The sequence below is a fragment of the Chrysochloris asiatica genome, unplaced genomic scaffold (genome assembly GCF_000296735.1).
Source record: "Chrysochloris asiatica unplaced genomic scaffold, ChrAsi1.0 scaffold00078, whole genome shotgun sequence".
Classification (NCBI taxonomy): domain Eukaryota; kingdom Metazoa; phylum Chordata; class Mammalia; order Afrosoricida; family Chrysochloridae; genus Chrysochloris; species Chrysochloris asiatica.
Genome location: NW_006408596.1, coordinates 1622642 through 1632886, shown reverse-complemented (window position 1 = coordinate 1632886; position 10245 = coordinate 1622642). Strand labels below are relative to the sequence as shown.

The window sequence follows — 10245 nt, the reverse complement described above, 5'->3', positions numbered from 1 at the left end:
GAGGGGCTGTGTGCTGATGACCCGGGGGTGGTGGCGGGTGGGGGGGGGGCATGGAGGGGATTGTAACCATGGTAATAAAACGATATATGATAGGATGAATGTAAAGCTAATGTTCTCCCATGTAAACTATCACATAATTCACAATAAAACATTTAAGAAAAAGAAAAAAAAAACATGTGAAACATATCCCTACACTGCACTGACTTTAAATTCAAATTCAAGGAACCCACATTTGCATACAAACTGTTAATGAAAATAAGCTTTATTACATCAAGTAATAAATACATACAAAGATGCAAACAGTTTGAGAGTCATTCCCCCCCCCCAATTGTTTCAATCAACTTACAAGAAGGACAGAACTGAAATCTACACATCGTCTGAATATTAAAAATTTGGGAGGGGGGCCTTGTTAGGTTTTGGACAATTGCTCTTTCTTCTGTATTTATAACTTGTGCATTTTTTTTTTATTGATTTCAAAGCACTAAAAGTCATGCAAACGTTTAAGCAAAAAAGTTCTGTGAAGCAGAATCTACACCGGATGGCAAACTGGGAGCCAGTGAGGGAGCAGAGCAGGCCTGCTGTCAGCGGTTATGAAAAGAAAAACAAACCTTTAAAGTTGTATTAGCTTATGAAAAGGGACAAAGAGCAATTTAGGTAACATGAACATATTCGAAACAGAATAGTAAGGTGAGACATTGCGTTTCTGGAAGCAAACTACAGTTTGCTGTACGACTGGGAACTTTCCAAGCAGTTTTTAAATCAATGCTTACAAAAAAGGAAGAATCTCTGTAGAGCCCAACAATTGAAAATGCAAATCCTAATCAACTGCAAAAATCTTTCTCAACCTTACAAATGGTAGGTTCACAGCCCAGTGAACCAGGGAAGGGAAACGGAGAGGGGTTTAAAAAAAAAAAAGTTACCACGTGAAAAACAAAAAGGACGATGTGCTGTAACATTTCATCTTGGGAAAAAAAGATGGAAAACCCTCAAAGCCAACAGGGTGGCTAGGATCGGGCATTCCGTTCCGTCTCAGCCAAGCACTCCCGGACCAGTCCTCTGGCGTGAATGATGCCTGAAAAGGAAGCAGAGGCCACTGGTCACCCAACATGGATCCATGGAAGAACCCATGCTGGGACTGGAAGAGAATCCTTAAAAAACCCAGCCATAAAACTCTCACCTTAGAAGGGAACTTGGGACTGGGGCGGGAACATGTGCTTTTCAAAGGTTCTGGCAGATTCCCCTGAAGGAGCCCTGGTAGCGTAGTGGGTTAAGCCTTTGGGCTGCTAACTGCAGGGTTGGCGGTTTGAACCCACCAGCCACTTTGCATGAGATAGATGAGGCAGTCTGCTTTGGTAAAGGCTGACAACCTTGGAAACCCTAAGTACAGTTCTGCACTGTCCTATGAGGTCCACAGCCGCGTGGGGTTGGGTTTGGGGTTTTTAGTTGGTCTCATCTCACCTTTCAAAGCTTACTCCACATCCTTCCCCCCCCCCTTTTTTTTTTTTTCAATTTTTCATTGTGATTTGGTTTAAAGTTTACAGAGCAAATTGATTCACAGACTTTGATTCGCAGCATTGAGTGCAATCCCCCAACACAACGGCACTCTTCCCACTTAACTCCCTTCTTCCCTATTTCTATCCAGTCTTTGCTGTCTTTTCCTGCCTTCTGAGCTTTTTTGCTGTGTGAAGTGCCCTCAAGTTGGTTACGACTCATAGCAACACTGTGTAGGCTTTCCGAGGAGCAGCTGCTGGGTTTGAACCACCAACCATGCAGTTAGCAGTCCACTGCTTATCCTACAGCACCACGCCTGGACAAATGCTGCCCTTTTGATCTCAAATGGTTGATTATCCTAAGGAGCGGTACCTCTCTTAAGGTTACTGGTCACATTTTAGGCCTACCACACTTGGCTGAAAGCTGAGCCATGGGGTGAGTTCTGTTCCAGGTTCAAAGGGTGAGTCTAAGGGTCACCGTTTCAGGGATTCTACCATAGAACCCAAGTTCTTTATGTCCCCCTACATGTCTTTCTGCACTCAAAGAGACAAGCAGCAAGCTCTCCTATGTGACATGTTGGTGGCTAATGGTAATAAACATGTCTTCACCCAAATCCTTTCAGCTTCTTTGGTAGGAGATTCCATTCCTTTCAAATCATTTTTTTTTTTTTCTGAATCTTCATATTCTGAATTCTAGAAAGGGCTTGACTATTAATCAACTATGGCAAGCGACTACAACCAGCCTGGACGTCTTAGGGTGTAAATCAAGTACCACTCATGTTAGATTCAGTCCACTGGCCATCGTTCCCACCTCCCCTGCCCCCCAGGGTCCTTCTGTCATCTGCTGCTCTTATCAATTTCCTCCAGCTTTCATGGCTATACTGTATTATTATTAAGTGCTGTCAAGTTGGTTCCGACTCATAGAGACCCCTGTATAGGGTTGACGAGGAGAGGCTGGTGAGCTTGAACCACCGACCTTGTAGTTCACACAGACCTTGCAGTCTAGCACATTAACCCGCAGCACTAAACCAGGGCTCCACTCCAGGAAATGTTGATTCTAATCAGCAGCAGGAATTCTATTCTTTCTACGATAAAACTCCCAGAGGAAACGGGGACTGATCCTTCCCCTCAAGGAACTGACAGCTAAAACTTAGGGATCTACACCTCACAAATCAGCAAACCTTTTCTGTGAGGGGACAGAGCGCAGGCATTTTTGGCTTTGCGGACCAAAGATCTGTCACAATTACTCCGCCCTGTCACTGTTTCACAAAAGCACTCACAGATGATACACTGGCAATGGAGACGACCACATTCCACGTGGATGCGGAAGTTGCAATTTCATGTCCTTTTCACATCCCAAAAGTTATTTCTTCTTTTGTGTTTTTTTTCCCCCTCAACCATTCCAGAATGTGAAAACCATTCTTAGCTCAAGAGTCAGTTTGCTAGACTGTCAGTGCTGACTCCCCCTACCTCCGCTCTCAGCTTCCCGGACATAAAACCAGCTACCCTGGCTGGACTTCGGTTCCAGGGGTTGATGCTAGTTTTTGTTGTTACCTGGGAACCAGCAGCTTGCCCAGGACCTGTTAGGGCAGCCACTCGCGGTATCCATGTGTTGGCTTGAACCATAGCAATTTGCAGTCAAATGGGCTGTCAGATCTTGGGGTCACCATCTTTCAGTTTTGCAGTTACCAGAAAGCTCTTCCTTCCTCTGTCTTCCAGGAAGCAGAGCGACACCCACCCGGCAACAGGAGAGAGGAGATCAGGCTGCAGAGCTCTCTCCTAAGCCCTCCTCAGACACCATCTACCTCGGTCAGCTTCCATGGAAACCCCCCAGTTAGCATCCCGGCTCATCTCTTCCCAAAAGTTCCCAAACACCAGTCATGGAGTCTGCCCTCAACTCTAGGGGGCCAGGACCTCCACAATACCGCCCGCCCCTCCCTGCCACAAGTTTATAGTCAGAGGTCACCCCTCAGCTTTCTCCAGAAATGGCTTCACTCATCTTTTTAAAAACTCCCAACTCTCCTGAGGACTCCTAGTGGTGCTGTGGGCTAAGTGTTGCATTGCTAACTGAAAGGTCAGCAGTTTGAATCCACCACCCAACCACTCCCAAAGAGAAAGACGTGGCAGTCTGCTTTCATATACATTGCCAGCCTTAGAAACCCTACAAGCAGTTCTACTCTGTCTATGGGGTCACTGACTCGATTTGATGACAGTGGGTAAAAACTCTGGAAGATAAATCAGCCTGTCAGTCTAAGCTCTTTTGCACCACACCACCTTATGAAGCAGAATCCTGACCTACCACCCCAATTCCCATTTTACATAACCAAGCAACAGTCCATCTGCGTAGCCTGAGACATGGCCAGTCCCACTTTCCACGAGGCACTCGTGTCCCTGACCCCTTCCTCCCTCCTGGGCCGTCACAACAGAACTCCTAAGTGCTGTCCCCCCAGAACCAGGATGGAGTCACCTCCACCACCAGACAGTTCCAGACACAGATCAACCAGGCATACCACCCCAGGACCAGGACGGCCATCGGAGCAGAGGCAAGGTGGCAAAGCCACAGCGTCTCAGCCCCAAGGTTCCTTTGAAAAGAAACAGATGACATCCACCAAGGTCAGAGAAACACCCTGGCTGGGGCTGTCTGCCTCAAAAACACCCATCTGAGAAGGAGTCTCTAATAGCCCTTTTCCACTGGACTCAAAGACACCGCCTCCGTCACACAGCCTATATGCCATAGCACAGGTGTCCCCGTGGGTCAGGGACTCTGACCCCACCCCCACCCTCCTCTTATGCCAGTCAGCGCTCACCTCGCTTCAGGCGCTCCATGGCGCTCTTGCTCCCGGCGTAGGTGGGTCTGATCTCTTTTCCCAGCTCTTCAATGATGGCCAGCAGCTCCGCGTATTTGCTCTGGGGTACCTGGCTGTTCCCAGTTCCCTGGAAGCAGGAGGAGGTAGCTTCAGATCAGTGCAAACCCCAGTGTGACCCCCAGTGCTGTGAGCAGGGCTGAAACCACTCGGACAGGCAGCAGTAACAAGGGGCAGAACAAAACCTCTCACTGGAGGCTACAGGCAGAGGCGCGAGGGCTGCTGAGGGGGAAGGGGGAACAACCCAGCAGAGGACCCCCAAGCTGCTGCCTCAGCTCAGGTGAGGCACGGGCCGGGCCAGCCTTCCAAGTCCCTTAGCAGCAAAGGTTAGGAAGCTTCACTCCAAAGAAACCAGTCAACAGTCTCCAGAAGGCTCTTCTATTGTTTCAAGCAATAATGAGAAGGCCTGGTAGGGAAACTTCTAGAAGTCAGATGGATAGGCAAGTTAAGTCCCAAGGGTTAAGTGTCCAAGGAGAGAGGACAAGGATGGGCAAGACAAGGCAGACCTAAGACCTCCAACAGAGCCCGCTCTGGGCTCCTCTTCACACCATCCTCCTACCAGCAGGATCCACGAGGTACTCAACAGTGGTGTGGTGGGCTGGGCTGCTGCTTGCTGGGCCCTCCTGGTCCCCAGAGTCCTTCTCCCACAGCTGCACCAGGGAAGCCATCTCCCTCCGTAAGATCCTTGCCTGCACCTCCCTCCTCCTCTCCTGCCGCCACCACCAGTCCTGCTCCTCCAGCTTCCAGGCCTGGTCCCTCCTCCTGTCCTTCTCCCTCAAGTACTTAAGCCACCGCCGCCTCACAGCCAGAGTGCTAGGCTGCCGCTGAGCGGCGTCCCCCCAGCATGGCTGCATCTTCGGGTAGTCCTGCTCCCCCCACGCCACCGCAGACCGTCGGAACATTACCACCAGGTCCAGCCCTGGCTACCACATTCCAAGGAACAATCGTCCTCAGAATGTTCCAGCACACCGGGCTAGTCCTCACCAGTGCCACCCAAAAAGACTCCCCTTATACATTCAGTTGAGAACCAGCATTAGCCCCGCCTGACTGAGGAAGAAACCGAGTCTCGGGCCTCTAAGAGGTGGTCACTGTCTAGTGAGAGGTGGAGTCAGAGCTGAGACCCAAGCAGCCTCTCCCTAGGGTCCCGCTTGTCATCACCTGTGTTCAATGAAACCCTCTGAGTCCCGGAAGCCCAGATAGCTCCAGGATCTGTCCCTGTCTTTGCCAGACAGAGTGGAAAGAGAGTGTGGATGCAAGCTTAGAGGCTTGTCTCAGTGCTCTTCCCCTCCCACCTCCGTGCGGTCACCCTCCATTCTTACTAAACTTTGTGATGCTCAGACGATCGTCCCACCCCATCACTGTTCTTCCTTTGTCTTGTCTACCAGGTTCACATCCCTAACAGGAACACACCTCGTTTTTCTTGGTGCCCAGGACAGTCAGTCCCCACACCCTCCCTCCATGTCATCACCCCACAGCCATACCTGGGTGTACCCGAGTGATGGTGGCCCGTAGTCACTCAGCAGCTGGCGGTACTGGGAGGACGTCGCCATGCTGGTAGAAGGAGAGTGGACACTCCCAGCTGTAGAGCAAGAGGGAAGAGAAGGTCTCAGGAATTGTATGCCTTTGGCCAACACGGCAGGCCCCGACCCAGAACCCACACCAACAGTAGTCTGTCTTCTCAGGACAGAGCACACAGGCATGTGACCTCTAGTCTGACCGGACACGGCCCTGACACTTGGCCTAGATAAATCAATGGTGAAAATGAATCCAAAAGCACCCAATCTTCTTCCCCACCACCACTGCAGGCATCACTAATCAATCACAGAACTTCTTCTTCCCACCCCAGCTGTCAGAATTGGTACCCAAGATGAAAGTGGTGGTCACTCTAGGGTAGTCCCCTTTCTTGGGTCCTGCTTCCCAGAGGTTGACACATCCAAGAATCACACCACCACAAGACCACCTGCTACTGAGGCTGGTCCACACCTGTGCTAAGATTTTCTAAGACAAGGAAGTATTTTTGCTCCTGTGTGCCCACGTCACTGCTAGTGAGATTCACAGGGTGGAGAAGACAGAAGGCCTGGGAGATGGAAACCCCCAGGCTACAGACCCTGGGTTCTCTGTGTGACTTCATACGAGCCCCCAATCTCTACACGCCTTAGTCACCTTCTGACCCACCGAGAAGACAAACAAGTCTCTTGACAAGTCTTTTTCTCTGTCCCAGATGGTTCTGCACCCCAAGATATGGCCCCACTTTCAAGTAAGCAGCTCTTTGAGACCCTGTCCTGGGTTGGCCATCTGAAACTGAATAGGGTCCCAGAGTCTCCCTGATGGGGGACCCTCAAAGGGGGCTTCTCCTGCTCCAGCTACACCGCTAAAAGCACACAGACCCGTAATGGCGTCTGAGTGGCCATTAACGGGTGAAAGCCATCCTACAGAATTACAAACAGCGGTAACCATGGAGAATTTACCTAGTCCTCCCCAGCAGCCGCCTGTTTGCCTGCCCACCCACCCGCCTGCCTCCACACCCCACAGGGAGCAGCGCCCCTCCCCTGCCACCCTCCCCAGAGCCAAACAGCCCCTCTCACACACAAAAGCCTTGCAGACCCAGCCCCAAGGACAGACAGCTGGTGCCAGGGACAGCCAAAGCGGCCAGCTGCTCACCCAGGGTGGGCAAGGGGAGGGGCTGGGCAGAACTAAGTTCAAGATCATCGGCAGAAGGAACGGGAACAGGCCCAGGGAACCCTGGAACAAGGCCCCTCGAGGGAGAGGAAGCACAGAACCAGTACAGGAGCTGTCCTGACCCAGGAAGTGCTCTCTACACCTGCCCTCCCACTGCCCAGTTCTGGACCCAGATGCTCTCTCAGTCCCAGCCCTGCCCAGATGGATCCACTTGGCCCAGGGTTATTGTGAAGCTAAAGTTATCACAGGAAACCTGGGCTTATGGACCACCTCCAGGCCAATCACTGGGCCTCTCGGAGCCTCAGTTTTCCTGTCTGTGAAGTAGGAATGACGACATACCTCTACTACACAAAGTTGCTACTCAAGCCAGGGATGCCCTCCAGGAGCATTTGTCACCTCAGCTAAGACACCAACAGGTGTGGGGCAGGGCTAGTGCCCCCATATCAGCTAAGCTCTTGCTTCCAGAACCTTCCAGAGGATAGGGCCTAAGAAGGGCAGGTGGAACGTGCATTGAGGGGCACAAGCTTTGCGGATCCACACCTGAGTTCCACAAATCCTGCTCAAAACAAGTTACAACCCTTCCTGTGAAGGTGCTAGGTGCCAGGGGCAAGGTCAACCTTCTAATCTCTCCAAGCAGAAGAGCAAGAAGCTCAGTGTGTCTTCTGCTCACCCCACCTTCCTGCCTTGTTTCCTCCTTTTCCTGTCTTTGTCCCCATGGGATAGGGCCACTCCTGACTGTGTGACCTTGGCCAATGCTCCTCCTTCTCGGTACCTCAGTTTCCCCAGTTATCTGAAGCAATGGTTCCCTGTAGATTATCGATTGGCTTTAGATCTTCCTGGGGTTAGGCCTTGGGGACCAAAGGGAGAGGAGTGAAAAATCACCCCGTTTCGGTGCGAGGGGAGTCAGCCCGTAGCTCAGGACTCTAGTGTTTCAACGCCCCAGTCACATGATGGAGGACCCCGATCCTATGTCACTACCAGTCCCTTCTCCGGTACTGGAGGGAGTGTCTCTGGTCCAGGAGAGAGTTGATGAAAGGCCCCTAGTGCCACTCCTGGCCACTCCTTCCTGTAGACACTGGAAGGGCCAGTGGGTCGGCCGAGGGAGGCCCCCAGGAGAAGCAGACTCCGCGTCAGCATCAGCTCAGTCTCCGGAGCATCAGACAATGAGCCAGTGTGCAGGAGGGCCAGGAAACTCCTGGGGCCGGAGATCCCCGCCCCCACGCCAGACAAAGAGCCAGCCGGGCCTGGGGAGCTGGCAGCCTTCCCGCCACTCGGGGCGCCCCCTGGGGGGCTCTCCAGTGGGGAAGAAGGGGCTTTGTCTAATGCCTCCGCCACTGCTGGCCAGGCCGCGACTTGGCAACCCACGAGCAGGAGGCTGGGCTGCAGGGCGTGAGGGATGATGACAGGGAAGCCAGGAGGAGCAGCTCGATTGGAGAGTCCATCTTGGATGCAAATGGAGAGACAGGGGTTTCAGCAAAGGGGTCCACAGGGAGGAGGCAGGCCCCCCCAAAAGATAACAGCAATATGGGGGCAGCACTCCTGGAATGCACCATAGGAGACAGAGAAAGCCTGCGAGCATACAGGTGCCAGCTCATCCTGCACAGAGCTGCAGGGGTGCTGAGTGGGAGTCCCCTTCAATCTCAGTGACCCCAATCCCTCCAGGCCCCAGTGTTGGTTGGGGTGTAAGCCTCAACTACACCAGGACAGGCCTGAGAATCCCACCTGCCCAGCTGGCACTAACCCCCACCCAGCCCAGCCCAACAGAGTGGGAAGAGGCAGGAGAAACCCACCTGGGCAACAAAGCCTGTCTGTCTTTGTGAGGTCTTCAGACCCCTCAGGAGGGGAGGCCACATGAGAAAATGGGGACTGTTTGCTCTCAGAGGCCATATCTGAGGAAGTCAACTCAGTCCCCAGCTACAACCTAACCCTTTCCAAACCCCAAAACCTCAGTGTCCAATAAGTTCTGTGGGGTTTGGTTTTGTTTTATTTGGGGGGGGGGGGGGGGATCCCTTTACAATTTCTGTAGTTAGGGAGTCAAAATTTAAAAACCTGGCCTGTACCTCGGGGCACACTGCCAGCTTGGCATTTGGCAGCAGAACCTTGCCCGAGGGCAAGGTCTTTGCCCCCCACCCAAGTTACCCCGCTTTTTGGATGTATGTTTCCAATCAAGTGTCTAAATGAGACGGCCCCCGGTGAGAGGGCAAAGCCGATCACCTAAGAACCCCAACAATTTTACCTCCCCTACCCGAAGACTCCCAGAGTCCCTGGTATACCACCCCCTGGGCACAGCCTAAGGAAAGCGGTCTGACAACTTCTGGAAGAGTTTCCGGAACCGCCCCCCTTCTAGGGAGGGGAGATAGGGCCCTCCTGACTTGTGCAGGATGGGGTCCTAACAGGGCCAGACTTGGGGGCTCTGAGATCTGGGCCTCAGAAATGCCGCACCCACCCACCGCCCTCTAAAGAAGCCGTGCAGCCACGAGTCTTCTCCAACTTCTCTGACTCTGCGAGCGCCGGAAGGGGGTCTACCGAGGGCCCCCTCCTGGGCGCCCCCGGTTACGGCCTTCAAGGCCGGATCCCTCGTGCCCTTTGAGTCCCCAACCAAACCAGCACTCTCCCCCCCAGCCCCCGGTCCCCAGCCCCGTACCCTCAGGGGCGGTCGCAGCCAGGGTCGGCCACAACCTGGCACGCCCGCAGTCCCTGCGGGCCGGCACGGGCACCGCACTGGCCGCGTGCAGCCCAGCAGTCCGGCGCCCCACTTGGGCCTGCCCCCCGCGCCCCGGGCGCCAGCGCGCTCCCGCCTCCCGCCGGCAGGGGCCCTCGCCGAGCTGCCCGAAAGCCGCCGGAGGAAAAAGAAGCCAGAAAAGCCTCCCTTAGCTCGTGCCGTCCCTGGATCCTCCGGCCACGGCGTGGGGGACCGCTGCTGCCCGCGACCCGGCCGGCCCCCGGCCCGACCCCGAACAGGCCCGGGGGGCGCGGGGCGCGGGACGAAGTTTGGCGCGCGGCGCCGGAATCATGGCGGCAGCGGCGGCTCTGCCCCGGGCCGGACCGGGTGCCGGCGCCCAGGTCGCGCCGCCAGGCCTCCGGGAGCCCCGGGCCGGCTGAGCGCCCGGGCCCCAACTTGGCGGCACTTGGCACGGCGCGCGGCCGGACGCTCACTCACCCGCGTTGAGGGCGGCGGCGGGCATGTGCGCGTTCAAGTTCGGCTTGTACGA

General features: G+C 54.1%; 1 protein-coding gene across 1 annotated transcript; it reads right to left on the bottom strand.

The window, feature by feature from the left end:
- Positions 1-1004: 1004 nt before the first annotated feature.
- On the bottom strand, positions 1005-10245 carry CDK2AP1 (cyclin-dependent kinase 2 associated protein 1; the record flags this gene model as incomplete). Its single annotated transcript, XM_006865479.1, has 4 exons — positions 1005-1072; positions 4298-4424; positions 5836-5933; positions 10194-10245. Coding segments are annotated over 4 exons (345 nt in total), but the record flags the coding sequence as incomplete, so codon positions are not given.